This window comes from Harpia harpyja, chromosome 2, assembly GCF_026419915.1.
Source record: "Harpia harpyja isolate bHarHar1 chromosome 2, bHarHar1 primary haplotype, whole genome shotgun sequence".
In the NCBI taxonomy this organism is placed as follows: Eukaryota; Metazoa; Chordata; class Aves; order Accipitriformes; family Accipitridae; genus Harpia; species Harpia harpyja.
In genome coordinates, this window is record NC_068941.1 from 84057122 (window position 1) to 84085002 (window position 27881).

General features: G+C 40.7%; 1 protein-coding gene across 1 annotated transcript; it reads left to right on the top strand.

Annotated features, from left to right (window-relative positions):
- The first annotated feature begins 1627 nt into the window (after window positions 1–1627).
- On the top strand, window positions 1628–27699 carry RMND5A (required for meiotic nuclear division 5 homolog A). The gene is made up of 9 exons (XM_052780779.1): window positions 1628–1896; window positions 6380–6522; window positions 12809–12943; window positions 13106–13206; window positions 18363–18529; window positions 19275–19440; window positions 22158–22260; window positions 24478–24632; window positions 25999–27699. The coding sequence occupies exons 1-9, from the start codon at window positions 1755–1757 to the stop codon at window positions 26060–26062; spliced, it is 1176 nt and encodes a 391-aa protein (XP_052636739.1). The 5' UTR covers window positions 1628–1754; the 3' UTR covers window positions 26063–27699.
- The last annotated feature ends 182 nt before the right edge of the window (window positions 27700–27881 follow it).

A 27881-nucleotide genomic window follows, 5' to 3' on the forward strand; every position in this document is an offset into this window, starting at 1 on the left:
CTTTTTTTTTTGTAACAGTGAAAAACTATGTGTTGCCCCCTGGAGAAGACAGGCTCTGTTTAATGACCAAAAAAAAAAAAAAAAAAGGGGAGACCTTGCTTGAATGTGCTGAGAAGACCAAGGAGGCCATAGCGGTAGAGAACTTAACAAACTAAACCACTGTGCTAATGACCCAAGAAACGAGAAGGTATGTGCATGTCTTTAAACATCGTCTATGATTACATGAAGAGCAAGAATACAAACAAAAGCAGAAGTTTGGGCCTAAATCTGACTGAATGACAGTGACTTGTAAGGATCTACCCAAGTCATGTATTCTTATGAGAATACAGATTTCTTGATTTTCTTGTCCTATTCCAGCAGTATGGGCACAGATGAAGCAACACTGTCCCAGACTCAGACCAAATGCTGGTTTTGCAGTCAACTTTGTCCAGGTTTATTAGGAGCTTTGGTGGTACTGTGCTACAGAAAACACAGAGTCGCATGTGCCTTGTGCTGCCGTTTCCACATACTGAAGCTGGAGTATGTTAAGCAAGTGGTGTTCGAGCCAAGAAATGTCTTTTGAGCACATTTTTACAAGGCGCTTGCCAGTCAGATGCATGGTTTCAGTCTGTAAGTCAACATAAAACTGAAGAGGAAGTCTACTGACCAAGTTAACAACCTATCCACAGGCTAAATGTTCTGTTCCCGGCACTCCAGGCATCTCAATGAAGCCCTGACTCTGTTTAAACCCGGTCTTTGGTATGTCCTCGTGAAACGTCCGGGGCGGCTGCGAGATGCGTTCCCCACAGCCTGACTGGAAGCGAACCCCCTTCTGCCCCTGGTGCCACACCACTGCGCTGAGCCCCCCCCCGCCGCGCTTTCCCGCCGCCCGGGGGGTTTACCTCAGCGCCGACACTACACCCACCCCACCGGCCCTAGCGCAGGCTTCGGCCTGCCGCTGCCCCCCCGCAGCTGCTGCGCGCCGCCAGGCGCCGAGCCCAAGGGGTGGCGGAGCCCGACCCTGAGGGCGAGAGGAGCCGTCCCGGCCCTCCGATGCCTTCTGCGGGGCCGGGGCAGCCCGGGGAGTTGTTGCCAGCCCCGGCCCGGCCCGGCCCGGCCCGGCCCCGCCGCCTCCCCGGGCGCTCCCATCGGCCTCCACGTCGCCATGGCAACAGCGCCCCGCCTCAGGCCCTCGCTCTTAGCTGCCTACCTTCCTGCCTGAGCCGTAACACCTCCAGGATCCCCTCTCCCCAAGCTGATATCCCCACCGCCTGCCCCATGGGACACCACACCGAAAAGCCTAAAGCCCAGCGCCGCCCGGGACCCCCAAGGCCACCCGGGACGGCGGGGAACCGGCAGAAATCACCCGGCCCCCTCTCCACCCCCCCCAGCCCTGAGGGCTGTCCGCAGCGCTGCCTGAGTAATAATCTCTGCTCCTCCCTTCGCGGGCTTCCGTGAGGTCCCCGGCCGGGGTTGTCCGCGGCGCTGCCTGTACCCAGCGCCGCTGAGGTCCCCGCCTGCCCTCGGCGACTGCCTGCGCACAACTGCCGCAGCCTGAGGAGACGGGGAAGTTGGGAGCGGGCGGCGCTCCGGGCCGGGCCGAGCTGGGCCGCGCCGGCGGGACGGTGCTGGCGGAGGGCGGCGAGGGTGGGGCGGGCAGAGAGGGGGGCCCGGGCAGAGAGGGGGGCCCGGCGGCGGAGGAGGAGGAGGAGGAAGAGGAGGAGGAGGAGGAAGAGGAGGAGGAGGAGGAGGAGCGCGGCCCGGTGCCGGCCGCTATGGACCAGTGCGTGACGGTGGAGCGGGAGCTGGAGAAGGTGCTGCAGAAGTTCTCGGGCTACGGGCAGCTCTGCGAGCGCAGCCTGGAAGAGCTCATCCAGTACGCGGGCGGGCTGCGCCGGGAGATCCTCCAGACCGAGAGTACGTGGAGACACCCCCCCCCCCCCCCGCCTTCTCCCCCCCGCCTTCTCCCCCCCCCCCACCCCTGTCCCTGAGGAGAAGGGGCCCGGCTCCTTCCTCCGGGGTTAAAAAGCTCAAAAGTTTGGGTCTTTGCGGGCTGGGGGACCCCTCCAGGGAGAACCGTCCCCCCCCAGCCTCGGGTCTGAGCAGCCCTCTCCCGCTCCCGGGGGGTTCCAGCCCCGCTTACGGGCCGGCCCCGGGGAGCAGGGAAGGTCTCTCTGCCGGGGGGTGGGGGGTGGGGGCTGAGCCGGAGGTCTCCCCCCCCGGAGTCGGAGCTTTGTGTGCGTTTCTGATGGGGTAAAGTTAAAGGTAAGAGCAGGTATCGGCCCTCCCGGGCCTTCTGTACGCTGCCGGAGTGTTTGTTCCTGATCAGCAGGTACGGCGTGACCCCGGTCAGCCTGTTCATGCCTCCTGCGCCTTTATGTTGAGTTACAATGGGGTTGGTCACCCCCGGGGGAATAAACAGCAGGGCTGCCCTGTTTTCTTCTCCCCACCCCCCCCCCCCCCCCCCCCAAAGTCACTAAGTTGTTTTCTTTTGCTGTGGCTCGGTTTGGAAGTGTTTAGGGTAAAGCCGCTCTTTAGCAGGAAGTAAACGCGGCCTCCTAAGTCTTGTCTGTGTTTTACAGCTGATGTTGAGCACTTGCGCAGGCTGGTTAGATGGCCAAAGCCCGCTGTAAACAAGAGACATTTAAACCTTGCGAAACCTCCCTGAGATGGAGGTAAACGCAGTGTTTATTGATGGAGTGGGAGGGGATGGTGAGGCAGCTGAAGTGATTTACCCAAGGCCATGCAGGAAGCAACTGATGGCTCAGGGATTAAAAATGGGAACGTGCAGGCTCCTGAGCCCAAATTTGAGAGCAGACTGTGCTATTTCACTGTTTTCTGGAATCTGCTTTTGTCTGGTTCAGAGAAAAATGTGTTTGTGGTAGTCCTGTACAAATACAGGTGCAAAGCTCACTCACAAGTGCATATAATTCCAGGAACGTAAACAAGAGTGTATTAGAGTTGCTGTGTGTACACAGCAATTTCCATAGAGAGCAAACATGGAACTCCGGTTCTGAGGCATTTATTTGGGATGAAATAAGGTTTGTGTTTTTTGGCATTGTTTTGAACTGTGTTTCAATAAATATATTTTGTGCTGTTCGAAACAGTTTGTGCTCGTGCATTAAGGACAGTCAATAAAATGTGTGTCTTCACAAACTGAGATGCTGACCTTGCCTGGAAAATTGTGGCGTGTGACCCTTACGCTTGTATTGATCTTCATAGGACTCTGTGAGGCTCTAAAGATTTGTCTGTGAGAATCCTGTTGCGGATTCAGAGCTTTTACTCTCTTTGTAATAAAATTAAAAGGTTCCAGTGTGCAGTTCCTTCAGGGTCCTCATTGGGTTTTCCATCCAGACTCGTAATCTGAGGTTTTGGGACTGTCCTGTGAAGGCCCTGCACATGTTTTCAGCACTTTCAAATGAGTGGTGAAGCTGTCCTTGCGGAGTGCATCCCAAATTGACCTTTCTTTCAGTAAGTACTCTAGAACGAAGCCAAAATGTTACTACTCATGCACCCTCAAACATCTGGACACTCTGTTCAGTTTTGGTGTCTGAGGGTAAGGTGGCTTCATATGTGGAAAAATTGGTTTTGGTGGTTTTTTTTTCTTTAACGTGTTATTTATAACTTTCTAATAAGAATGGGTATTTGCAGCTTTTGTATACTGTATCCTGAGTATTTTTGAAAATTGATGGAGGTGGAAGCAGCCAGACATCTTAATGTGGAGCTCTGTAATTCAGGGGTGTGAACTGCAGAAATATACTTGTGTATACAATTTCAAAGGAAAAAAGGAAAAGAAAAGAAAAACCTCACTGCTGAAGAAGAAATTAATGCTGTAGGACAAGATTTGAGGGCAGAGGTGTATGAAAAGGCCTTAAATATAGGCAGTGGATATAAAAAGGAAGTGGGCGGAGAAAATGAAACTGTTAGAAGCTGCTTCAACCTCTAAACTGGTTTTCTTTTCCCGACTCATACAGTCCCTTAAAATTTATTGAGCTGTTTTCATATTAAAGCCTAAGCACAGAACAGTTCTATGCTAAGGCCTGTGAATAGGAAGACAAAGTTTGTTTTTCTTCTCTCTTTCCCCAATATATCTCACCTCCTGGAGTAGCCAAGGCAGGATTGTGAATTCTTGGATGGTGTGAATGTGTCTGGCTGAGTAAACTTGGCTTTGGACTCTACTCTGTGCCTGGTGTCTGCTCGCTAATGTATTTTTTAAAAAATTGTGATTGTGTGTACACAATACAGAGAGAAGCTGTCGGTCTGTAGTGTTCTCTGAACACTGAATTACTGGTATAACTGTCTGCAGGCTTTCTTCTGATGATTTATTAGAAGTATCTCATAGTTTAATTAAAGCTGAAAGAGGTGGGTGCAGGGGAGAAATCTTTTCTCTTATGGCTCCGATGGCTTTTCCTGTGTAGACATTTTCATTGCTTTACTGTAGTTGGTTTCTGCTACAGTAAGTGTTAAGGGACAGTAATTCACTTATTTGCTTGGGGTAGAAACAGTTAGGCATGTAAGTTGTTTGGGTTTTAGCTTAATGGCTTTTCTTGCAAAAAAAAAAGGCTATTAAGAGCGTGTATTTTAACCTCTCTGTTTATTGGGGAATGAGTATTTCTATTTTGCTTGTTGCGTAATCTCTGACTGATCATTTTGTCTTGGCAAAAGTCATGAGACAGTTATTTAAGAGCCTGCATGTGATTCTAAATGTCTATCATAGAAATTAAATAGCAACCAAGAAATAATGACTATTCTTGAAATAATTTTAGGAGGTGAACTTTATGTAATAGTTGAGTGAAATTTTCATTTTTAATTTAGGGTGCGTAGAGTTAGTGAACGTGCACTGAAGAGACTGTTTTGATCCTATTACTCCTCACTTATACACTAGGAAAAATGCAGAGCCCTATTAGCCGTTTGCCCAGGAGGTGATCATTAGCTTCATGGTACTGGAGGCAGAAAAAAAGTTAAAGCTTTTTTTTTTTTTTTTCTTAAAAGCTATGGCTGTTGCAAAAATGCTATTAAAGCATTTAATATTTTCTGGATTTCCTTTGCTCTTATCAGAGGCATACTGCTAAGGCTCCACTATAAGAGTTACAGTTTGTTTTTGTTGTTCTTGGGTTGCTGGTCCTGCAGCAGCAGTTCGATGTACCTGCATTTTGCTTTCCATGAAATACCAGAAACTGGACTCTAACGTGCTGCTGAAACCAAAGGCGTGTTAAAATACAAAATGAGAAAGGAACAAATTTTATGGAAAACATAGTTGCTTTTTAAATCTTTCTTCTAAAGAGATATTTTGGGGATTTTATTTTTTCACATAAAGGGTTTGGATCCGGTATGTTAGGGAAGTATTTCTGGGCTGCTCTCCCACTTAAATTAGTCTTCCTGTGTAGTTGAAGACTGTTAAGTCTGTGTCCCCAAAAGAAAAATTCTTCATGTAGAATGAACTTTGAGCAAGGAGAGAACTTCAGAGGTAAGACTGGAAGAGAGCTTCTCTTTGTATTTTGAAATCAAAACCTGAAAGGAAGGGCTGGAGTAAAGCACAAAAGAATGTAATGTTTTTTCTACTAAAGCTACTGAGTTGTGTTCGAGTTGAGGCACCGGCACGAGGAGTGTGAACTACTAAGTGTGGTGATGCAGTCAGGGGCTTGTAAACCTTTCGTATTTATTATTTTGTCCACAGAATGTGTCATACAGCATTGCACTGGTTAGTTGGACATCAGTTTAAAAGTGTCACAGTTTCTAGAGGATAAATCTTACAACAAGAAAGAGTGGATCTGATGTTCACAGTCAGGTCCTTTACGGGCTGTTTCTCGTCCACCGAGGAGAATTTAAGACTGGTTGGCTGTACTGTTTAGAGCTCTTTCCACAAGTTAGGAAGCAAAAGTTTCATACAGCTCAAATGCAAACAGAGTCTGCTATAAGCGGGTAGCTTGCAGGGTAGGAATGAATCGGGCCCTCATTAATCCAAATTTTGCTTGCACCTAGTTGAAGTTAAACATGACCTTCTGACGTATCTTCAGAGAACTGCCTAAAAGAAAACTGATCCTGTAGTAGGTTCGGTAGCTTCCTATTATGTCCCGTGAGATTTGTGGATTGGGGTGTTTCTTTGACATGTGTTTATTAATCTACTGTGACTGAGACACATGAGATCTTTACATTAATTTTTTAAACTGTTGCACTTGTTCAGGGTTATTGTGCACCCGACTGGATTCTGAATTCCACGGGTGAGCAGTCTCCTGTACATCTTCCTTCATTTAAACTGATCTTACTTTGCAAATACTCTCTAGATAGCATTTCTTTCTTTTAATACAATTTCTTGTCTTTATATGTTGTTGCATATCGAGAGATTTAATGTTAACATCTGTTTGTAACAAAGTTAGTAATTTTCCTCTCTTTTGTCTAGATCAAGATGGAGACTTGTCGGGGACAATTTCACTTGTTATGACACAGTGTTGTAAAAGAATAAAAGACACAGTTCAAAAACTGGCCTCTGATCATAAAGACATTCACAGCAGTGTATCCCGAGTTGGAAAAGCCATTGATAAGGTACTTATATTGTGGTTTGATTGTATTATCACATATATTCTGTGATATGTATTGTGCCTCACAAAATTTATACTACATTCTATATATACATGACATGCATATGTACCTATACCATGTGATTTATACTACAATCAATCTTAATTAAATCTTCCTGTCAACTACAGAAGCATAGGCTTGGGGCAGAGGCAAGACAGTGGGGTGTACAGTACTTGCTTTCAGAACTCGTCGTGTATAGACTATTCCTTCTGGGGCAGCTCAGATCTCTTAATTTCTGAGAGAACATGCACTATAGATATTACTAGACTTAGTAATAGTATGCGTTATATCAGTTTAGCAAAATGTTTGCTTCAATATCTGTCTCAATAAGGTATAGGTTTTTTTAATAGATATATATTGCATTTCTAGTTAATTGTCAGTAGCAAATAACCCCAAAGTGGCATTTTGTTCTAGAAGGCAGTATAAAAACAGAATTTTAAAAGACATTTTGTACATATTTCAGGGGCGTTTGTCAGTTCTTAGGGCTTAATTTTATAACATGCAGTGTCCTTAATGCGAGTAGAGTAGATTCAACTTCTCATAGTGTCTGTGTGTATGCCATAATAAATAATAAGGTAGGGCAGCTTATCTTTGAAGCTTTGCATATGAGACATTATTATATGAATTCTAGGTTCAAGAGTAACTGGGATCTGAATATATTTTTGTAGGTAGATACAACAATTCTTCCAAATAGTACTAAAACTATTTTTTTTTTTCTTTCAGTAAGTGGTGCTATACGTATGCTTTTCACCATCTGTGTATTCTTTTGTATAAAGTAGTTCTGCATGCAACGAGTCTTGTACTTTTGTGGACATTCTTATGTAATAGTTTCATATCAGAACATGCTTATGTTGATAGGTTCTAAACATTTGGTTTGAGGTGCACCTTGTCATCTTACTAAGGAAGACACTAGTAAATGAGTCTTCATCTGGACAAAGACATTTGCAGCATTACAGAATACTCATTCAACCTTTGGGAATCTCATTTAAACTTTGTTAGTAACGATAATCTGTTAAAGCATAATTTAACAGTAGTGCAATGAAGAAACAAAGTACATAATGCTGCATTATTGGGTAGAATGTCTGTGCAACTGTTATATTTTTTCCTTATATTTATGACTGACCATCATGGAGAGCTCAAACTTTGTACTAATAGCTTTAATCCAAGCGTCACTGTTATCCAAAGCTTAAGGACGCATCTGTCTCTAATCCTTGCTGCTATATCTAAACCAATTAACTGGAGTAAAATTCCATCCTTATTACTGGCTTGAAGCCTGAAATAAATCTATGTAATCTTGTCCTAAGTTTGAAACTTTCCTATTCTGCTTTAGCAAGTGGACTTTGTACAAATAAGCTTTCAGGTTTGGCTATACCTTTTCATTTAAATACTCTGAGGTAGAGCAGCCCTAGGTCCTATATAGAGGGTGCGAATATTCAATGCAAATTGATGATGGTATTTCTTAGAATCCAAAGAAAACAACATTTGCAAGCTTAATAAAGTTTAGACTTGAGTCTAATCTCCAAATAGCTGTTCCAGTTGTCAGGTGCATAGTTTTTCCAGTGTTGTTTCTGTCCTGCTGTTTTAAGTTTATCTACTGTTTTTATTTGAGAAAGGATAGCTGTAAATAAAAGTATTTTTTTAAATTTCAAGTGTGTGGTTTTGTAAAATAGTAGAAAGGATACCAATAATCTGCTCTGTGCCTGTTGAGTGTCAGAAGGGCTGTTTCAGTGAGGTGTTCAAAAATGAGCTCAACTCGCTGTATTCAGTGTGCTCATTCCTCTGGATTTTCAATTTTGCTTAGTGCCTGTGGTGTTTACATCAGAAGACTAGAAGCAGTGGGAACTGCATGAGTCTCTGGTCCTGCTCTTAATGAAGGACGTATTTTTATAAAGTTCAGAGCATCAGTTAGGATTGTCTCCTTAAATATGAACTTTCTGTTTGACTTTTTTTTAATGCAAGTAGTTTGAATTTTATATTTTCCTTGACTGTAGTATCTTAAGGGAACTATTTTAAAATGTACCTTGAAGTCTTGGCCTGTTTGTGAGATGAATACATGTAATGTATAAATCCAGGTGGAATTTAATGCTACCCTGGACAGTGACATTTGAAGGAAATCTTCCATATGTACTTAATGCGATTTCCATGTGCTGCTGGAAAATATGCTTGAAACCTGCCAGCAAAGTCTTTGTTGGCATCCGAGTCCCATAACCTATTGAAATTGCCCTCCCCCCCATTCCTTCACCATAATACACTTAAGCTTAAACCAATAGAAGTAATTAAGTGTAATTGATACAGTGAATTGATTCTCAACACATTCTGGGCAAAATGCTACTGCTTCCTAAATAAAGTGCTCGTTAGAATTTAAAGAAGCACAGCCCTTGCCTTGATTCATGAGATTTGACTTTTGTTTCTGTCACATGTAAATCCTCATTTATTTTATAGACAGATTAACATCTCTAGAATACTGCTGTGGTCTTCCTAGCTGTATATTTTGGATTTTGAAAGAACTTGCTGTATTATCTGCTCGTGGCAAATTTCAGGTTAAATTGCTTTTTTCCAGTGTTGAGGCAGGGTTATACCTATATGTAAAGTTTAGTCTGGTCGTTTTTTAAGTTAGTGTAGTGATTGCTTATGAATTTGGATGGGACCTAGATTTGTCTGCCTGCAGAGTTCACTCTGAGAACAGAAGCTCCTAAGTGTTTGAAAAATGAGGTTCAAATTTGGCATCAAATATGAACCATGTTAAAGTCTGAAATACCAAAACTTTGTGTGTTGGTTTTTTTAGTTAGCAGTTCCTGGAAAGTTTATCTAATAAGCTAGACCTTTTTTCATAGTAGTTCTATATGGATTACATGCTTCTTATCCATGAAGCGTTATCCTTTCTTCCAAAGAGCATTTTCTCCTTTGAAAGGAAATGTTTGCATCCAGTTTTTTTCTTTATTGTACTAGCATTTGCTCTGCTTCCAGAACTCATCATGTCACTGTTGTTCAGCAAGTTGTTATCAGGTAGCTCACTCATCAGTCTCCCTTGTAAATCAATCACTCTTCTGGAATGATTTGAATTCATCTCAAAACATGTTTGGTGGGGCTAGTAAATGTTTTCCCTCTAGCAGCAATCTGTCTGAGTAGTGGTTAAATGCCTTCATTCAGGAAAGTAGAGTAATTGGTAGCTCCTTCCATTTTTTCCCTGAATTTTAAGGCTGTTTTTAAAGGGCCAACATTTTAATCCAATCTTTGTTTTGGGAAAGCAAACTTTTACCGAAGTTAGTGTTTGTTTCATGTGAAAACTTGTGTACAAACAAACAAAAAAACCCTTTACTGAACATCACTTAATTATGTTGCTGTGAAGAATATGGCTAGATAAATACAGAGTCTTTGCAAGTCAAGCTTTATCTTGTGAACAAACAAACAGAACAGACAAGGTAAACATGTATTTTATTTGTATTTTGGGTCAGAATTCAGAAGAAGGGGGGAATGCACAAAGTAATCTCGACTGAGAAACTGAGGAATAAAGCTGTCCTAAATAATCATCCTTCTTCCTATCATGTTGTTGCTAATAACACGGAAGTTTGTATGTTGGTTAAAATGGCCCATCTTGTGTGTGTGTGCACGTCTTGAAGTCCTTCTCGCATTTCAGCAGCTATCAGTAATGTACTTTACATTGTATCACTGGTATATTTAGCATGTAATATTCTATATTTTAGCCCTAGGCTTACTAGTTAGGCTTTTAAAAAAAAGGCTTGTTTCTCAGGAACATTAGCTGACACTCTTCTAAGCTTAAAACCTGAAAAGCACAAAATAACCTTTCTGGAGTTTGTAACTTATGGAATTTATTTCAACTTTTGAAATCTTATTAAATCCCACATGCTATCAATTAGCATACTGTTTGCATTTAGAAAACTGAGAGATGTGTAGTCACCAGCATGTCATGCGTGCATGCCAGTTATGAAATATGTAAGCCAAAGGCAAGCAGTAATTTGTTCTGACATGTGACAGTCACTCACTGTGATATCTGCCGTCAGTTCTTGAAGCTCCTCGGGACCCAGAGGAGGCAGAGCTGTAGAATCCCACATTATATATATAATAAAGACCTCAGAAATTGTTAAAAAAAAAAAAAGTTATTGAAATGAGAACTTGGTCAAGACTGGGTTGATTGGAGAATGGCTGAGGGGGAGAAAAAAAATTGAGGCCCTCAGGTTGTGTGATGTGACTTGAATCTATAGCAAATCTAGGTTAATATGACTCATTGTTACCACCTTTTGTGGATTTAAAAAAAAATCTAATTTACGATGGGGTTTTGAAAAGGTTCTCAAGGCTCATAGGTTTGTTGTTTCAGAACAAATTGTGGATTTTGTGAAGGAGCCGAGGTAAGTGGCTCTACCACCTCTGCCCCCAAGCAATAAGAAGGATGTGACAACTTTTAAGGCATAGGTTCAGCTCTAATAGTTGATAACTGCCCAGAAGAATATAGTTTCTTCTTACAGGATTATACATTCAGTAGGACTTGAAATTGCATGAAAAACAACTTAGTCGACTATTTTTTGATTACTGATAATCCCCCCCCCCCCCCCCCCCAACCTAAGTAACAAAAGCAAGCTTCTTGCTACTGCTTCTGGTATTTCTCTGATGCATTGTTGATGGGTTTATGTTACCTGCTAGTGGTGTTTGGACAGTGATATCAGAATCGGCAATGGTGGTGAACCTTAAAGGCTTCAAAGGGTTGGCATAAATAAGAACGGTATTATTTAGTCTTCAAGATGCTTAAGTTTTTTCAAGATACAGCTTAAAGACGAGCAGCATGACAAGGAGCTTACAGGTTAAGACACCCAAGTGAAAATGTTGTTAAACGTGAGACTTGACTTAGTGGCAATAATTTAAATGCTTGTCTTGTTCCACCATCTCTGAAAGATGGAAGAGGTGATTTGCTAGCCTAAGGTTAATGTTTTACTGAAAGTTTGCTAAGAGACCTGAAGGGACTGGTGGTTTTGAAGCCATGCATGCAGGGATTCTCGCAATGACAGAGCAGCATCAAAGGAGATGTGGAGGTGGCCGATGAAGGAAATTAGTAAGTGGTGAATAAAAGGACGATGCAGTGCGAAGCTGAGCTGTGCAGAGTACTGGAAGATAGCTCGTACCAACTTTGTGTTATTTGCTCCGCCTGCTTTGACAGAAGCATGCATTTGTGCTAGGTCAGTGTTCCCATATTGTGCAGGACTGCCAGTTGTCACAGAGCCACAGCTGAAGCATGGCTATTTTCACTATAATTCTGACTCCTGAAGTTCCTTCTTGGAAGAGAGCCATAGTCATCAGGTCAGGCAGCAAGCAATGCACTGACTTCTAGACACTGTTTCTTTTGCAAGAGGATGGTTCTAGGCAGTGGGTGAGGATTTTTATTCAAATTAACCTGCCTGCCCCGATCATAAAACATGTTAGCAGTTAAAATCCTGTTTTATATCTTGGATTAGAATAAGTGTTGCTCTCCTGCTGCCAAGAGGCACAGTGCCAAGCAGTGCCAAGTGTTACTGAAGAGTCACCGTGACAATATTTTTACTTATTCCTGGAATATGTCCGTAGGCCACTGGCCTAAAAATACACAGCAGTAGGATCATCAGTGTTAGATCTGTAAAAGATCTCTCAGATCTTCAAAGCTCATCCTGTTGCTGGAATGTTGAGGTCTTTAGAGATTTGAATTTCATTGTTGTTTGGGGGTGGGGAGAAATGACATTTTCCTTCAGCATTGTCTACCCCCCAGCTATGTAAAAAATTCTTGAGTTAAAGCTTTTACTTCTAATTTGGTGCGCTGTAGTGACAGTGATGCATTGATAACGGTATTTTAATTCTAGTGTAGGCGATTTTGTTTTCTGTTCTCTATGCATTTTCTGTTTTCACATATGGGAAAAGCCTTTTCTGCAGATATTTCCTTCAAAAATGCATCATGGTCTGCAAACCCCTTAATTGGTTAACTAGATTTCTAATTTGCTAGCTAGACTTGTAATTTGTCAGTGTAATTCCTTATAGTGAATAATATTCAGACTTGAAACAAGCAAGCAAAAGGATTTTTTCTTCTGTACACAGGAGATAATGAAGCAGCTGACAGATACATTTCACTTTGAACAGAAGGTAATTGAGGGCCAACTGAGTAACAGGCAGAAAGCATCAGGGTGGAGACATAGGTGTCCTGCATAATTAAAGAAAAAATCACGTGGGGAGATTTGTTCCAGCATATTAACTGTTAATTTGTACATTTCAGAATTTTGACTCCGACATCAGCAGCGTGGGGATAGATGGGTGCTGGCAGGCTGACAGCCAGCGAATCCTCAACGAGGTGATGGTGGAGCACTTCTTCCGGCAGGGGATGTTGGATGTAGCCGAGGAACTTTGTCAGGTAATAAGTGTGGATGTTGAATGTTATCGACCATGGAAAATTATGTTTTGCATTAGCATCCTTATTTGAATGTTCCAGGTGAATATTTAAGCTGTCAGAAGAACAGCAGTTTAATCCCATTGTTTTTTATGCTTTAACTAAAGACTGCCTTTGTTTTTTCAGGAATCTGGTCTATCAATAGATCAAAGTCAAAAAGAACCATTTGTGGAGTTAAATCGAATATTGGAAGCATTAAAAGTTAGAGTTTTGAGACCTGCGCTAGAGTGAGTCTACTCAGTTTTTTTTTTTCTCCCTTTTTTGAATGCTTTTAACAAATCCTTAGTTTTTCACTTTAAATACTGTCTTTAGGATATTTTGATGTGTCCCTGTTTGTCCTTTGAAAGGTCTAGTTACTGAGTGAACCCCTTCCTTCTTTCGTCCCCTCTGTGTCCCTCCCCATGGGCAGTGCTTAACTAAGGGTGTCTTCCTTAGATTAAGGATTAACTTGAATCATTTGTGATGCTGATTTAAGATTTCAGGAAGAAACATAACTTGGGGAAACAGTTGTCTGCCATAATGGTACTTAGCCTTATAGTGAATCATTAGTGAACCTTATTTTAAAAGGTCCAATTATGAAGGATACTAGGACTTACTAAAGGTGTTGGGTACCACCAAGTCTTTTTGGCTTCACCAAGCCTTTGGGGTGAGCAGAACTCGACTCTGGATCTAAGTTCTCACTTTTCCTCCATTTCCAGATAAGGGACCACAGGGTGGGAGGAGGGAGTGAAAGGATAGGTGTGTACTTAGCAGACTGCTGCTGCTAGGTTGGTGCCGATTAATGCTGGGTGAGAGGTGAGCTGCCGCTGGGAGCCTGGACTGACAGTGAGATCTGCTAGGTTTTTTTCTGAACAAAATGATTCAGTTAATGCAAGTTGGCGCTGAACGCTCAGACGAAAACCAAGTCTTGGAGGTATCTGAGGTTTATGAATCAACCTTAGACCAGCATGTTTTCTTGACCTTAGTAGACTTTGCAACCATTAGACATGTAAGCTGGTGCTAAAAGTGACAGTGAGGAGGGAAAGATGATGAAATGTCTCATGGGCTACTGTTTTATGATTTACAGTAGTGGGTGTATAGCTGTGCTGTACCATTTCAGAATAGCTTTTATTTTAAAAATAAGAAAACTTCAAACAAACCCTCAGCCTTTTTTTTTTTTTTTTTTTTTTTTTAAGTTGCGAGCGCTTTGGTAAGCTTAGGTTGGTCTTGAAAGTAAGGAAAAAACCCCAACACCCAAACAAACACAAAACCCAAAAACAAAAAAACCCAAACCACCTTTGAAGTGACCTTTTAAAAATAGAAACAATGAAACCAAAGCAAATTCAAAATTTCAGTGTTTCATTCCAGACCATAATTCATATACTTAAGATACGTTTTTTGCATTATTCAGTTAAGTACATTTTCATATTAACAAACATTTTCTTTTCCCTTTAACACAAACCAACACAAGTATGTCAATTCGGAGCTTAGTGGCATCTAAACTCAGTGCAGGGATACTGTGATATTCAAACTGTGGTGTTCATAAACTAAATCCTGGATTATGCCTCTGGGTCATGCAAAGCTTGACCTAAATAGTTGGTCTTTGACTATAGTTACACAGGTGGAAAGCTCAGGTGGCTTATTGCTATTGAATTGGCTAATAGAAGGGAAGCAACACTGACAGGTCTGGTGTTACAACTGAAACAGGATTTACTGTCAGCCACACCACATACTTCTTGTAGTTCAAATAGTAGCATAGCTTTTGTAAAGGATACTCTCTGAGGAACAGTAACTTGCTGTTACGTCCATTCACTTGAAGTCACTAAATGCAATTTAGCTCCAGTTTGCTAGGCCTTATGCCTTACTCCTTGCTACTTAGTCGTATCTTGTAGTTCCTGCAGAGTGTTAAATATTTTTCAAACAAAGGAGAAGGCGTGGTCCTTCTTCAAAGGAACTCTTATTCTGAAGACAGCTGAATGGACAGAGAATAATAGTGTGTATTGTCATCACAGTTTGTATGCTGGTCTCCCTCCCCCGCTCTGTCTCATAACTGTTTATAATGTTTATTCTCTTTAAACTCTTCAGTGCAAAAGCTATCTGCTTCTCTTTGCCTGCTGCTGGGCACAGAGTGTCCTTATTTATGTGATGCTTATGTAAAAAACATGGGTGTTGGTGAGGATGATCAAAATGTCACAAAACTATACAGTTTAGGAGGTAACCGATGTCTTAAATACCCAGTTATTCTGCAGAACTGCTGATGCTAGTGAAGGTATTTCCCATATTATTTCCCAGCAGACATGGGTGTTCAGTAGGAGGGATAGAAACTGCTCCTGGAGGGATGGCCTCTATGTGAGAGGTGCTTGGAGGGGTGGCATTGCACTCTTTGGGCAAAAAGCTAATAAATGGCTAAAATTGGCATCAGTAAATACAGCTTCATGGGTACATAAAAGCAGTCCCAAACTCGCCCATTCTAAGGTTAGGCTACTGACAGTGGTGTTGAAGCAGAAAGCAGGTGTTATGCAAGGATAATTAATTACAGTGTCATGAACCAGGAAGGGGAGTATAGCAGGGTTTACCCATGCAAAATTGTGTAAGGTTGGGATGAAAACAATAACCAGTCTCTCTGGCTCTGTCAGTGCTCTGCAGTTGGTGCTCAGCTTAACTCAGTGTTAGAAATGAAGCAAACATGGGTGTCTTCTGGTCACTGCCATCAAAAGGGAGTTGTCAAGACTAATGACTTTTCAAAAAGACTTTCAAAGCCCTGCTGTGGTGATAAAGAGAAGTTAGTATTCATATCTAACTTAAAAACCAAAAAACACCCAAACCCCCTAGCTATAGTTTTTTCAGATTTTCTTACTAATACAAATTCCAACACTTAAAAATACTACACTTCAGAATTAAATACAGTATGACTGGCCATAAGGTTTTTCTTTTGTTGTGGGGTGTGCAACTTGACTTTGTAGATGCCCAGTCTGATCCTGCACCCTAAGCTGTGTAATCTCTGTACCTCCGTGGGTTCCCGTTAATTTCCAGTGACTTTTCTTACTGTAATTTGGTGATGGGGGAGGAAATCCATAGGTTCTTTCTGGGTGGATCCTGGCCCTTCTGAGCCCAGGTGGGTCTCCATGTGAAGGTCTGGTGGGAATGACTTGCAGGTTCAAAGCTTTTGACTGTAATCTCCTGGGGAAGAGGTACTGTCTTCTCCTTTGTCTGCCAGGCAGCAAGGTGCACAGGTCCTGGTATTTGCTGGGACCTTTGGGGTATGGTTTGAACTTAAATTAATCTTTGCTACGTTTTGCAAAATTCATTTTAACTAAATCCCATGTGGAAGCTAGAAGAGGCTCTGTGTACCTGTTGTTTGAATAGTATACTGTAAACTTTAAAAAATTAAGATAGATTTGAGTCTCAGAAGTGAAAACACTCAAAGTATTGTTTTGAGAGGAGGTAGAGACAGGTGTTGTGATTACTAACAATTTTGGATGGTGGTAGAGAGAGTATGTGGGTTGAATGTTTTAAACCTCACTTGTTGGTTTTTTGTCTTTTCGTTGGAAACAGGAACAGCATGTCCTAGACCAAACACCTCAGGCCTTGCTTCTGTGGCTGCTTTCTTCTGATACAAATCTGTGCTGCCACTCAAAGAGCTAAAAATGGAAAGCCTGCCTAAAAGCTAGTTTGGAAAAATAGACTCGATCTCAGCAAGATGAAGTACTGTCATGTGGTTGTGAATATTGGCTAGGGAGAGGATGGAGGCTCTCTTGATGCAATACAAATTAATATCTCATTAATGGGACTGTGGACTAGTCTTACTGTTTATTGATAATAGTTTTTTGTCTTTCAGCTGCTTATTGGTCTATGGTTAACTTCAGGCTTTTGTTTTGTTAATTAGGAGTGAGCTTTATTGCCACTATACTCGGTTTAAACTGTTGACACCGATCATAAAACAAAACAAAAAACAAAAAAAAAACACAAAACAAAAAAACCCAAACCAAGAGCAAACAAAACAAGCAAACGAAAAACCCTCCACAACCAATGGTTAGCGAGTGTGCCCTTCCCTCCTGGTGCAGGTTACAGTGTTGACAGTCTTCTGAGGCTGCTCAGCTGAAACTGCTTGAAATTGGGGACAGTAGAGCTTGTTCTCAGTTCAAAGGCTGCATTTTTTCACTGTTTCCTACTGAAAGGTTACTGCTGTCATTACAAAGCCTTACCAGTAAAGTCAGACTCCTGACACTTTGACCACAACAAATTGAAAGTAGATACTTGCTCATTAATGCTACATCTTAATGCAGCAGGCTAACTTGCATTGAAAGCTTTACCAGTACTGTAAGAATGCTTAATTTTCTTATTTTAGTATTGGTTGAAAAGAACAGAAGTCTCACATACCCCTTCTTTTTAAGGAACACAGACTACCCCACTTCCTTGCTGAAAAGTGAAAAGCTCTTTGCTTAATGGGGCCCCCACAGTGAAAGCAGTATAACTAATTAACACTAATGAGAAACAGATGTACCAAAGAACATTGAAACTTGAAGTTAAGAGAAAGATTGGATTGATTTAGGCCTGACTAAATTGAATTAAGGAAAAATAAAAACCCACTAAACACAAAAAAAACCAAGAAAGGGATGAATAACATCTAAATAATGAAATAACTTTTTATGAAATGCTTTGAAAGTTCCAGTTCATTTTACTTGGTGTGTGTTTAAGAATTCTTCCATGTTATTTGGGATCCAAACATTAGTGTTGTCATGGTGAATGAGACCCGGAAAGTGAGAAATATTTTTATTGTCTAAGTTGAAAATAACACAGAAAGCAAAGTTTAAGCAGGATAAAGTATAATATTTAAACTGATTGCCCTTCCCTTCCCCCTACCCTCCATTGTAAGGTCTTGATAATGTCTATCTTCAAGGCCCCCATAGACGCACTTCCCCTCTCCAGGGCAACATATGCACATATATAAACATAGCGGCTTAAAGGAAATGTTTGGTGAGTGAGGAAGTTGGAAAATATGTTCTTGAAAGGCTTGGTCAAACTTCTTCAACATGCAGCTGGACTATCTGTAATTGTTAAGATTCAGAGGGGTATTAATCCAAATACAGTATATTCTAGCTATTTCTACCTTATATTGTGCCTAATTCAGTCCTGCCTTCCAGCCACTGTGTGTTGAATTTTGCAGAGGTTAACCTGTACAGCAGCACCAGAAGTACCATCGTTCATGTGTTGTGTGCCCTGTGTAGCTCCGTTACTTGTAAAGGGTCTTGCTGTTTTCTGTGCTCTGTATAGGCTCATAGAAGTTCAGGGAACAGTCATACTCTTCTTGAAAAAGGTGTTTGATAATTGTAATAATTTCATATGGTGTAGGCTGACAATTACTCTTGTGTCACGTCCCATTGTACCTCCTCATTACTTCTAGGTGGGCGGTATCCAACAGAGAAATGCTCATGGCACAGAATAGTTCATTGGAATTTAAACTACACAGATTGTATTTCATTAGTTTATTGATGGGTGGAACAGCAAATCAAAGAGAAGCACTTCAGTATGCGAAAAACTTCCAGCCATTTGCCCTAAATCATCAGAAAGGTAAGTCTTCAGTCATATTAAGGGGATTTAAAGCCCTTGGATGTGGCACCTCATAGTAAAATATAAATCATGTTCCAAACGTGTTTTACTCCATTATTTTCATTTTGTTAGAGGCTTCTTATTTTTGTATTTAACGTGTATAAGTCCTTACAATTTGAATTAAATTCTTTTTTTTTTTTTTTTCGAAGAGGGCACAAAATTATATTTTAATATGTCTGCACATTTGCTTAAATTTAAGGTTTTTGACTCTCTAAATAATATGCAGATTACATCTAGAATAGGCCTGCTGCCAGGGTAAAGTGTTAAAAATGCACAGAAATGTTCTTGGAATAGTCATCTGCTATTTTCTGCTGCGTGGGGTAATACAAAGAGAAATGAAACTTTTGAAAAATGGGGAATATGTGAGTTAAGTGAACCATCTCAAACTGAATCCAGTAAAGCCTAATTTGTAGGGTACTGTGTGTGTCAGAAAGCTTACAAAAAGGTAAACCTGTTCGAAGCAAATTAATAGGCAGCATGCCATGCTTGTAGAGGGGCAGATGACCCCTCCAGTCTATCAGTAGTGGACTGGGGCTCTCATAGCTGTAGACGTCTGTTCTGTGATGGCTATAGTTGTATTTTGTAGAGGTGAGGATTTGTAGTATTGATTTCGTGTATCTGCCTGTTTTGCATGTAAAAGCTAAAACTGTAGACACTAGCTTTTATTTGTAATATTAAATAACTAACTGTTCCTGGTCCCTCACAGATATTCAGGTTTTGATGGGCAGCCTGGTATATCTGCGGCAAGGTATAGAGAACTCTCCGTACGTTCATCTATTAGATGCAAACCAGTGGGCGGACATCTGTGACATCTTTACAAGAGATGCCTGTGCTCTTCTGGGTCTCTCAGTTGAATCACCTCTCAGTGTTAGGTATGCTGTTTTTCCCTTGCTTTTAAGACAAGGTACACGGTGGTTTGGTTTCTATTTCTTGTTCAGGACAAAAGAAACTGCTTTTGAGAAGTAGTCTCATCTAGCTTGTATTAGATAAAGAGTGTAGTTACAACTAGCTCTAACAAGATTTGCAAAGATTAGAAATCAGAGGTTCCCATGTGCTGTGCTTTACCCTGCACCTTTGCAGCTCAAGAGGAAGCATTCATGGATGGAATTTGGCTTCCATAGTTTAGACATCAGTGAGAAAGATGAGGATGGCAATCAGCCAGCTATTCCCACAGCAAATGTGTGAAAACTGTCCCTGCTGTTTAACTGCAAACGCCCCCCCCCCCCCCCCCCCCAAACTGTGGCCATGATTCTGTCAGCATTTGATCATCTTGATTTTTAATCCACATGTTACTTTACCTGTCTTCTCCTTAGAAGAATGCTTAAGAGTTATGTTGTGATTTCAACTGCTAAAAATTCCAAATTGTTTGCTGGACCTCATTTGCAAAGAAGAAAGAGGCACTTTCAAGCTCAGTAGCTAATCTGACAAAATGCAAATCTGTAGGAGGCTGTTGGAAATGTGAAGAAAAACCAACCTAATCTTCTTCTAGCTTCTCTGAAGATAAAACAGATTAGCTGCTATTTAGCCTTTGGATGTCAATTCCCCTGATATACATGCCTGATGTTCTTGTTTTCATTTCAGACATTAAATAGAAAATAAATTATATGTATCTTGCTGGGCTAGATTTGGTACTTAGCAGAAGCTTCACTACCTCTTTTTTTTTGTTTTGTTTGTTATGGCTTTTTTCTTTTACTGTTTGCATGTTACTATTATTAGACTTCTGTGCTTAGTTTAGAGCTCTTAAAATTGTCAAGCCTTTTGCTTCTCCTGTTTGCACCTCTGTCACAAAATACAAGAGAGGCAACAAAGGGAGCACTTTCAGATTAATTGTCTTTCTACAGTAAACATTACGAGTTTCATTTTGAGGGTTTTACAGATATCTGAAACTTCCGTCTCTGGTTTTTGGTTTTAATCTTTTTCCTGTTTCAGTCAAATTAGCAGCAATCCTTTACATTTTAATTGCTCATGCACTGATGCTGTAATGCAGTTTTCAGTGCAAATGGCTAAGAGATTTTTGGTGAAGTGGAAAATCCCTGTTATTGATGTGTGGATTGGTTGGATGCTTGCTTTATGCTTGGTGTGAAATTGATTGCACTGAAATGTATTTACTGTATAGGTGGTATCAATAGTCTTGTCATAAACAAGACTGTTCTAAACTGGTGTGACCTTTGAGTGCTGCAAATCCTTTAGAAATTAAACCAGCTTGAAGTTAAATCCCTGCTATAAAACACATTGCTTTCTGGAACATGAGTAGTGGTCACTTTTTTTAAGGCTGATTGGTGCCTCCAGTATTTGTCTAATCCTGTACAGGCCTCATGGTCTGAGTTACTGTGTGGAGTCAGTGGCAAAACTCTTGTAATAAGGAGGTCATGGTTCAGGGTCTTGAAGGACTACAGGACACCATTTGAATTTACTATTTACTTTAGTTGTTATACTCTTAAAGGGCTTTTGCAGAGATGTTTTCATACAGAACCATTAAAGCAGTAATGCTTTTATTTCTACAAATACTATTTGTCTAAACTTTCCCCAGCATTAACACAAGTTACACTTAGGGCTGAAATAACCAAAAAGCAAAGTGTAAGGATTAAAATGGCCAGTTGGAGGTGAGTGATATGATTTTTTTTTTTTTTTTTTTTTTTTTTGCTTAGGCAAGACATCCATAGGTTTCAGGCACACTCCTCCCAAGTAAACTAGCCAGAATGTTCCTGCAGAAACATAAAAACAAGTATCTGGAACAGCAGAGTGGAGAGGAAGGTTGTGACTTCTGTAGACAGTAAAAATTGCACAAATAGTAAAATAACCTGCCAAAGAAACAGAGCAGGCTGATACCAAGGTCAAATCCTGTTTCTGTTTTTGCTGATTTCCAGGCCTATAGTACTGTCATTAGACTTAAATCCATTGAAACATCTGTTAATCTGTGGAAACTCAGTGTCATACTTTCTTTTGTAACATAGTGAAATATTTCAAAATAATGCAGTAAGTTCTGGTAATGGGTTAACTCCCAGAGCAGGCTGAACTTCTGGGACACTGACTTTGTTCAGTTGTACACTGCCGTTCTTGTTATAGGCTGTGGCTTCCTTCCTTCACTTGCCTTCCTATGTTTTTTCAACATTTGTTTTCTTGATTGAAGGTGGAAAGACATGTTTCTTTAAGTGGTAATTACATATAATTAAAGGATTATGGGTTGCGTGTATGTGTGTGTTACGTGGAAACTCTTGGGCTGCATGTGTTCTTCCATAGTTCAGAGAGCACCTACCTATATAAACTAACATGATGGCTTCCTCCTGTACAGCTCAAAATCAAAGTAGGTGGTATAGAAAATAAATTCATTGTAAGGCTCAGAGCAGGGATTAACTGTTGTTTTCAGTCCAGAATATAGTACATGAGGGTGCTAGCCTAAGATGGAGGGTAACTGATAACCTGCCCCAAAACTCTTGCTTGTTATACTTGAAGGGAGCTTAGAAGTACAGACAATAACTGAATGAAGTAGTACAATGCTCTTGTGTCCCAGTTAACCTTTAAAGTGGAAAGACAAAAAAATGCTGGTTTCCTAACAGGCACCGTATGGTAACATTTCCTTTTTCTGCAGTTTTTCAGCAGGTTGTGTAGCATTACCAGCTCTAATTAATATCAAGGCAGTTATTGAACAAAGGCAGTGCACAGGTGTGTGGAACCAGAAGGATGAACTACCGGTGAGTTCATGCTAAGCTATCCTGGGGCAGATTTCTAATGTTGAATGCTGTTTTCAGGTTTCTTCTGTGCTGAACATTAAGGGATGTTATACACATCCCCTACTTCCAGCAGCTCCAGCCTTGGGTCTTCTTACTGTACAGAGACCTCGGAGTCTCCATCCCAGGCCGATGGACATGGCTGCTGCTTTCCTGTTTGGAAGTTCAACCAGTAGTGAAGCTGAGTATGAATCGCAGACACCCACCCACACACACACACACAAAGGACACTGATACAACCGGCTACACAGGCTGCCACAGACAAGGCGCTGCCTTCAGCAGCACCCACGTACAGGACTTGGATAAAACAGAAGTAGAGACAGCCAAGATCTCTTCCTCCTCTTTGGCTGGTAAAGATTGAAATTCAGTGGTGAAAGCACACATACAGCACTCTAGATTCACAAGCAAATGCATGTTCAGGGACCCTCAAATACTGGCGTGGCCCTTCTGGCCCTTTTATACCGCTTTCTGGCCATTCCTCCCCAATTCCCTTCCCCTGCACGTTCCTCCTGCAGTTCATATAGTTCTGCTGACCCCCCCTCCTCTGAGACCCTCAGGTTTGCATTCTTACCTGTTGCAAAGTCCCAGGTTTGGTTGCAGTTTCTTGATGACCTGTCAATTAGTGTGACTGACAAGGTTGTTTCCTATTATTGTCTCCATTATGTTTGTCTGTCAGGTTTGCATCTCTCAGTTTTGTTTGTTGCTCCCCCCTTCACTTGTTATTCCCTTTCACATTGAAAAGGTCTTTGATCAAATGACCTTAACAAAACAGATGCTCTCACCTTCCACTTAGCCTTACACTGAATGTATGAGATGTTTCTGTGTAACTGGAAAGGAAATGCATCCCACTGAGAAACAATAACTTCATTTAGCTAGGCTTGAGCTCTGTCTACAGGTTGCTTTGCGCTGACTCCTTATCAGGCAGATAGGAGATGAAAGAATTAGTGCTACATCTGGGGACACGGGAGCTGAATTGGGATCCAGTGCATTATGCTTCTAGCAGAACTCATTTATATCAGTTGAAATGAAGTTCGGTTGTTATGAAACCGCAGTTTCCCTTTATAGCTCTTGCCAGGTGTGTGCAGCGCTCAAGTGGCCTGCTCCTGATTTGGAAAGAAAACCTATTTAGTGCAAATTGGCCATGAACTGAGTTAGCCTCTTTGTAGCTGGAAGAGATTCATTTATAGTGTAAGTACATGTGTTGAGTTTCTCCCAGGTATGTTTTCTGTAACGCTGAGAGTGTAACCTCCAAGTGTGACAGATTCATGCCCTGCCATCCAGACAGGAATGATTGGCTAGGGAGCATTTGGGAAAAGATTGCTGTCAGGTGCAGATCAGTTAATAATAAATATATATGCCTCCTTGCATTTTCTAAACGTAAGGGTCTTTAGTGTGTACTGCTAAGGCAGTATGGGGATGGGAAGCCTTATTTTCATCATGCAAAGACAGAGATTAAGTAGCATGAAAAGGTTACATTCTCAGATTTTGTTGAAGGTTAAACCTGTCAGAACTGAGGACTTGTCAGAGCCAGGAGCTTCAGGTACAGAAGCTGTGACTTTTTTTTTTAGTTTTCAATCAGTTCCTGAAGTCACAGACCCGTTCTTCTCTGTGAGATGTCCATTTCTGAAATAGTTTCGTCCTGATGGCAAGAATTGTGCTGTACCAGTGTCTTTTGTGTTGATACTGAAAATAAATAATTCTTGTACACTTCATTATTGACATGACATGTAGGTGTTGGGAGAGTCTTTCAAGAAGCTGTAGAACATTAACATAATCAATCCAAGGGTTTTTATCTCTTATTTTCTCCCTGCCCCCCCTGGCTTTAAATGAGCTCTACGTCTAAACCACTTTGGAAATCACTGGCTAGGAAATACAGAAAGTCTTGTTGGGTCATCAGCTCAGTTTTCCTGCCAGGGCATAGATGTGCACTAAAACATGCACTTATTCCTTGGCAGAATACTCTGCTTTGTTGGGAATGGGGAGAGGCAATATAAATCACCATTTTAAGATCACAATTAAGTATTTTTGGCTGGGAAATTGTCAGGCATCCACAGGATGGATTTTGCTGCCTTCACAGCTGAATTACGAAACCCAATAAGTAAGGGCCATGACTTAAAGGGATAATTGTCTGGAAATGTAGTTTCCCAGGATAAATTGTTATGTTAATTTTTTTTTTCACAGATTGAAGTGGACCTCGGTAAAAAGTGCTGGTATCATTCAATATTTGCCTGCCCCATTCTTCGTCAGCAAACAACAGATAATAATCCACCTATGAAATTAGTCTGTGGTCATATTATATCAAGAGATGCTTTGAATAAAATGTTTAATGGCAGCAAGTAAGTACCATTCTTTTATTTCAAGCAACACATAGACAAGGACAAATGTTAAGACCAGAATACTGTGTTTTGGGAAAACTGAGTCCATAATTACATAACTGGTGGAAGCTTGTTAATCTTGGAGAATGACTTAAAAGCCAGATAAGCCGGGTAGATGCGCTGGAGAAAGCATAATAAACCCTCTGACATTGTAGAAAGTGAGATTACATGAAGGAGTGCAATGAGCAGAGTAATTTTCCAAGTTGTAAGTACCATTGTGTTGTCTTAAATTCAAAAGGGAGGCTTTTACGCACACAGTTTTTCATTGGGAGCAAGGTTAGTAATGCATGAAACATCCCTTAAAAAATAAAATTAAACCTCTGGGGAAATATGGCTTAGTAATTGAGCAGGTGATTGAATTATCACTGTGGAAATACTCCTTAGATAATCAGTAGGGTGCCTACAGGCTTTTGGGAAGGAGGAAATGGGAGAGAGCGAGCTATACAGGTTTCCGTGAGGAAGAACCAGTGATAATTTGAATATATGCAGCTTCCGTGGAGGCTGTCAGCTTAATTTGGAGCTGTAAGTTGTTTTGCAAAATCCAGTGTGGAAGTAAGTGATGACATGAATGAAAATGTCGAGTGATGTTTGTGTTCTTTGTCCTGTTAGAAAAGCCTGAAGATAGCCCTTCATGGGTGACTTTAGCCGTTTCAAGCCACTAAACCTGCTGCTACGTTATTCCTGTCTCTGATCGCTCGTTCCTGATGCTTTCATTGATCAGCTTGAGTGACAGCACAACTCTGACAATATTAACTTGGGACGGGTGAAAGGCCCAAACTTAGACATGGGGAAAAATAGATCAATTTTTCCACTAGAAGGAGGAAATATTGTAAGCAGGTGGAATTTTATCAGTGGAGACTTCAGCAGGGAGGCCAGGCTGACCTCCTTAGTCATAGCCTGCAGGAGCTGGCTGATCTAAGCAGGTTGTAAAATCACAGCATTTTGGGAACCAGGCAGTAAAATGCACTGGATACTGAGGAAGTCAAAGTGAAAGCTACCAGCCTATTTTAAATGACTAAAATGCAACAAACTAATCCAGAAGGAGAAATGATAGATTAATCATTAAGAGTAACTTCTTGGTATTTAATAATTCAGGGGTGTGTGGGTGAAAGGTGAGAAAGAATATAATTAGAACAAAAAGCGTGATAAGGTCTCTCTCAACTAAAGGTGACTTTTAATGGAGCCATGTAAAGCATTATGGCTTAAGAGTACATTTGTTTCATGCTACAGGGGAAAAAAGAGGAAGGACTATCACTGCAAACTCGATCACTTTAATGCTCAGTTGTCACACATTGCTGCAATTCTAACATGTTGTCTTTGTCCCCAGATTAAAGTGCCCCTATTGTCCGATGGAACAGAGCCCCGGAGATGCCAAACAGATATTTTTCTGAAGAAAAGTTTCATTATGCAGTTTGTAAGTGACACTCTGGATTTCAGGAGAATTAAAACACACTTGTTCCGTTTTATGCAGCAGACTGAGGACTCCTATGTTTGTATAAGCTAATGCTACAGAAACTTTGCCAACATTTAGTATATACATACCAAGTGGAAATGCTACAGAAATATTATTACCATAGGGCTTTACTATACTCTTGGTCTCCATATCTGATCAAGTTACTACACCAGCAGTTGTCATTCAATGCAGGTTTTTGTACTTAATTATATGGTGACTTTTTACTTTTTAAAAGCAGAAATTGATCGCCCCCATTTGTTTAATATTCTTCCTGCTATTATTCTATCATTCTCTTGATAACTGTCACCTTAGAGAATGTTTGTGGAAAAAGTTTTATTTCCTGTAATGTGTGTACATAATTAAAGGTAAATACTTCAGAAAAAAAAAAAGTTTGATAAATTGAATAGTGGTTATAAAACTAATTTGTATTTTTTTCGCTGAAAAAGCTGTGATATATTCTGAGTTTTTCTTTCAAACATTTTTTCAACTTTTACATAGAATTCAAAGTAAATGTGCATATATATAAAGTATATAAAATATATAGCCCCGAGGGGCTACCTGTTAAAATCCATCACTAATTTATAAGGGTGATGTGTGGCTAAATTACTACTGGAGCAGAGAGGGAATAGGAAATCCTGTTCCTCTGGTTTCACAACCGAGAAGTGTTTGTGTAAGAGAACATTCAATAAATTCTGAAGTGGAAATGCTTTTAGTCGATGACATTTGCTCTCTGGCCTTTGTAGTCATGTTCTTTGAACTTTGTATTCAGGATTAGGCTATAAATGTCATGTTGCTGTATAGTTTAATAGTCATTATAGTGTGCTATTTATAAACAGTTATCAAAACCAAATAAATTGTAGAAGTATTCATTGTTAAATGGGGGAAAAGCATGTTCTGATGCAATCTACTGATCATGACTCTGCACTTGGCAGAACTGGGCCCTACATCATATATTAGGAGGTAGCAAGTTTTCTGTAGCTTGAGAACACTTTGCTTCTAGCCTTGTTTTTGTAGTAGAATATTACTGCCATTGCCACTTTTTCTGCTAAATTTGTCATATTGTTGACTAGGTAAATTTGTACTCGTAAACGAGATGTAGATCATGGCAGTTAAATCTTTTCTAGTGTGCATATATTTGTATTTATTGCACTGTCCTATAGTAGGGCAAGCAGCCATAAGGCATGCAAAGCTACATGTAAAATTATATTTCTGTATTGTGTAGTTAAACCCCAAGCTTATATGGTTGAATACTGACACACTGGTTGAATGCACTAGCACAATGCACTACAGAGAAGATCGTCTTTGAGAAATCTACACCTTTTGAATTTGTATGTCACCTGACTTGAGAGACTGAGTTGGACTCTATTGGATCAGTGACAATGGACATCCCTAAAGAGACATTAAGAGGAGCAAGTCAAGGCACACAAATTTTAAACTTTAAATGTGTTTGATACATGTGAAAAATACAGGTGTGTGATTTTCTGCAAAACTTAAATTGTATTCACACTGAGTTCAAAACAACAGCGTTACCAAGTGGTAAAATCAACAATAAACGGGTGAGGATGTTATTTTCCATGTAGGTTTCCTAGTCTTGCTGAAATTGCTTTTAATCTTTTCTTTTGAGTGGAATTGCTTAATGCTTTGGATTTATATGAAATGGCATAGGAATTTTTAAAAACACTCACAATAATAACAAAACCCTCAAAACCCACGCTGAAATGTAAGTGCTGAATCTCTTTCTCTGTTATGCTGCTGGT